General features: G+C 35.0%; 1 protein-coding gene across 1 annotated transcript; it reads left to right on the forward strand.

Annotated features, from left to right (window-relative positions):
* Positions 1-387: 387 nt before the first annotated feature.
* Positions 388-4,008, forward strand: LOC116003836 (plasmodesmata-located protein 6). Its single transcript, XM_031243775.1, has 3 exons — positions 388-1,293; positions 2,912-3,028; positions 3,732-4,008. The coding sequence occupies exons 1-3, from the start codon at positions 591-593 to the stop codon at positions 3,740-3,742; spliced, it is 831 nt and encodes a 276-aa protein (XP_031099635.1). The 5' UTR covers positions 388-590; the 3' UTR covers positions 3,743-4,008.
* The last annotated feature ends 291 nt before the right edge of the window (positions 4,009-4,299 follow it).

Genomic DNA, 4,299 nt, shown 5'->3' on the forward strand with positions numbered 1-4,299 from the left:
TACTTACAGTTAATCATTTTTGTACATATAAACAAATATAACTTAAAATAATTGCTAACATAATATAATAGCTACAAGTACAAAAATTGTCAACTGTAAATACAAAATGTGTCAACTACATATACAGAATCTTAAGGTTATTTTTGGACTAGAGTCTACCTTGTATGTGTCAACTACATATTCAAAATTTTAAAATTATTTTCGAATCAGAATCTATAATACAAGGTAGACTTTAATTCATCGTGATATAATTTGTTATGATCAATTAAGCATTCAAAAATGAAAAATTGAATAAAGTAGCCATAAGCCCACAAGCTAAGTCACACGTCTTCATAGTTCATTGTATATTATATTCCACCTTCCTACGTAGTAAACCACCAAGACTTTCTTTTATAGTTTTCTAGTCATCTACTATTCACACTTCATCGTCTTTACCTCATCTCCTCATTTCTCTATATCTTCCTACGCAATATAATCTTCATACATAATCTTCTCCAAGCCACTTCACTCTCTCCCTCCACAAAAACATCATCGTAACAAAACATCAAACAATTCCTTAATTTCCACGAACACAAAAGATCGAGGAAACAATGGAGGTTTTCTTTCTGTTATTTTTGGCGGTTCAAATGATGATCGACCCGTCACGCGCCGCCATCGACACTTTCGTCTACGGCGGCTGTTCGCAGATGAAGTTCACGCCGGGGACGCCGTACGAGTCAAACGTTAACTCGGTCCTCACCTCGTTCGTTAACTCGGCCGGTTCGGCTAATTTCAATAACTACAAGATATCCGTCCCGGGCTCTTCCCAGAGCGACATTGTTTACGGCCTTTACCAGTGCCGCGGCGATCTGGGCGGCGCGGATTGCCGGAATTGCGTGGGGCGGGCGGTGAGTCAACTCGGGATGCTGTGCGTCGACACCTCGGGCGGCGCGTTGCAGCTGGACGGGTGTTTCGTGAAGTACGATAATGTTTCGTTCCTCGGGGCGGAGGACAAGACGGTAGTTTCGCACAAGTGTGGGCCCCCGATCTCGTACGGCTCCGACGACGAGACGCGCCGCGATGCCGTGCTGTCGTATCTGACGGCTGGGGGACAGTACTTCCGGGTCGGTGGGTCCGGGCGCGTCCAGGGCGTGGCGCAGTGCACGCAAGACCTGAGCCAAACGGAGTGCCAGGATTGCTTGTCCGACGCCATCGCACGGCTGAGAAACGAGTGTGGCTCCGCGCCCTGGGGAGATATGTTCCTCTCCAAGTGCTACGCGCGTTACTCGGAGCGTGGGTTCTCGTCAAAAACCGGTAAGCGGTCGCCGGCGACGGTTTGTGGCTTTTTTGCTTATTTTTCGTTTTTACTTTTGACTTAATTTTATCTCATTATCACTCATGAATTTCATCACTTTTTTTTTTAATTTTTTTTTTATCTTTTTCTTTTCCAAGTCTAATCAACTTGTAAATCAAGCTATGTGAGTTTCTATGAATTTTTCATGCTTGATATTTTATCAAACCCTGACATGCATTTATTCACATCTCATTTGCCCTAAAACAAGTCAAAACATATTAAAAGAATATATATAAACAATAAAATTATGAGTTATTGAGAATGTTTTTCACGCAACTGAACTGAAAATTGCACTATATTTATTGTTTTATATGTTTTAGTATTTTACGTGGTGTATATGGTTTGAAGAATATGGAAACTTTTGGTATGCTAAGTTATTGAGTTAAAGGTAGAAATAAAGTATAGCTCTTGATCCATTCAATACAAGATATGAGAGAAAGTAGAAACAGAATCCCCCAAGGGACTCAACTTTCTCTTTTCATTAAAAAATACAAGATTGATGATTGATGATTGATGATTGATGAAGGGTAGTTCTCATCCATCTCCAATCTTTCTTTTGATTCTTTATTCAAAAGCAACCACCACTATCCCATACCCCATACCCCCACCCCACCCCTACCCACCCTAGTTGGTCCAGAAAAATAAAAACTGTATTTACTAAATCAAAATCTGGTCACAATTTTTATTCTCGTATCATTAATCAATTCGTCAAAAGATCTGATATGTTAATTTTTTATTTCTTAATTTATGATCTGGTATCAAAAGAAAAAAATAATGAGTAAGACTAAATAAGATATTTTTAGATAAGGTGAGAAAATTTGAAATTCCAATTAAAATTATTACTCTTATTAAAAAAGACAACTTGACATTCCTTGACAAAGCAAAAGAGTATGGATTTGGATATTGGATAGGTTTAGTCCTTGCAAGAATAAAAAATGGACTTAATCTTGTAACGTAGCCAAGCTGATAATTCACTATTATTGCTACAAATAACAAAAAGTTCAACCAATTGCACATGCCATGGTTGGCTTCCTTTACTTTGTATTTTACCAACCGCAATGGGCCAATATAATTTCCAAGAAACTTCACCAAATTCTAGCCTTGACCAAAAAAAGATGTCACCAAATCTTGTACTTTCTTGAGAACAAGCAATGTAGTACCCCAAGTGGATTATTATTATTATTTTCTCCTTGGTTTGTAATGAATCACTTTAGAAATGAAATTAGTTGTAACCTTAAGTAATATAATAGAAATATTTCCAATTGTATGTTGACCTAAGAAATAAGATAAGACTCCTAGAAAAAAATTGTTAGAAATGCCTAATTTATAATATGCCGCTTGGTGTACTGAAATCTTGTAATATGCAAATTAAGCAAGTTTATAGTAGGATATGATTGATCGTGCAACTAATAAGTATAGAGTGTAACAATTAAATAAAATAGTGTTTGTAATATGTTCAGATTAGATATGTGTAAGAATCAATTCGATTAAAAGAACCGAGAAATTAATTTGAAATTATATATATGGTGTGAGTGTGTTTAGTGAGGAACTAAGGACTAATGTTACTCTAATTTGCAGATGATGATAACGATGAAGAAGTTGAGAAAACACTTGCAATCACAATAGGACTCATTGCTGGTGTGGCTGTACTGGTTGTTTTCCTCTCTGTTTTGAGCAAACTTTGTGAACCAAAAGGTAATTTGGCACTCTTTCTTTTAAATATATACTTACTTTAATTATATGCATATATATGTGTGTGTTTATATGTATGCATGTGTATGGAGAACTATAAAGTATCAAATAATCTACAATCTTCTACCATCTTTTGACTATATTCCATGAATAGTTTAAATTATAATAAGTTACATAGGTTGTGTTTACTTTTAACTCTTCAACTCTTTAATTTTTCATTTCACCATTTTCTTTAATATATCGGAAAGCTAATGACCGCTACTCAAAATTGCACTTTGGATGAAACTCAATTTGTAACCCTAATCAGCAAAGGAGGTACACCATATACCAGCCTGATTTCTCATAGTTGACCGATTTAAATAAAAAACGTCAATAAGTAACTTCTACGGGGTTGAACTTGGAACTATATATATACACACACACACACACAAGTAAACGTATTCTATGCTTTCATTCAATTTATCATTTCTCCGTAGAATGAAGAATTTCTCTAGTTAATAGACATATTAATAGTATCCTTTTTAGTTTATATTCATCAAACTTATAATTAACTGGATCTGTTTAATTTGAATCGGTTGTAAAGTATTTCACGATACATAATCATAAATTGTAATTGTATAGATATATATTGACAAGACTTTTCAATGTATGCATGATATGGAAAGGTGAGATTGGAATTTGAGCCTTCTTTATTTTGAATTTGCAGGTGGAAAATAAAGGGCAAAGAGCATTTTGTGGATATAGTAGTAAAGTGTATGTTGTTGCATCCTTTGGGTAAATTGTTTTGCTTTAGGTGCTCATCTTTTGCTTTTGTATTATTATTATTATTATTATTATTGGCCTAGCTACTTTGCTCTTTTTAATGTGCTTTTTGAAGAGTTCTCCTCTTCTTATATGGACTGTAAAGAGGTACATTGAAACAAGTGAAGTAATTAAAGGCTGTTGAAATAACATATATGATGAGATCAAACTTAGACACCCCACTTGCTATTTCTTATTGATTTGTGTATACATACTTTAAAGTTTGTCAATCTATTTGCAGCTAAAGATGGCCTCTACCTTCACTTTAGGGCATGACACTTTTTTTTTCTTTTCTAAAATGTGCATAGTTTACCATCCCCTTTCCCTTTTGATGTCTTCTGATCTGATATGAATAATATAGCTTATTCCAAAGAATGGTTTAGTGAAGATAGGTGAGAGAATTGACTAGAATATGTTTGAGTAAACATAATTTATGTATGCTAGCAGGTGGTTTAATTTGTAGTAACATATTA

The sequence above is a fragment of the Ipomoea triloba genome, chromosome 14, assembly GCF_003576645.1.
Source record: "Ipomoea triloba cultivar NCNSP0323 chromosome 14, ASM357664v1".
Taxonomy (NCBI): domain Eukaryota; kingdom Viridiplantae; phylum Streptophyta; class Magnoliopsida; order Solanales; family Convolvulaceae; genus Ipomoea; species Ipomoea triloba.

Excerpts from the sequence above, each read along its gene's own strand:
- LOC116003836 (XM_031243775.1), top strand. The coding sequence starts at position 591 with ATGGAGGTTTTCTTTCTGTTATTTTTGGCGGTTCAAATGATGATCGAC. Across the intron at positions 1,294-2,911 it reads TGGGTTCTCGTCAAAAACCG|ATGATGATAACGATGAAGAA; the intron begins GTAAGCGGTCGC and ends TCTAATTTGCAG.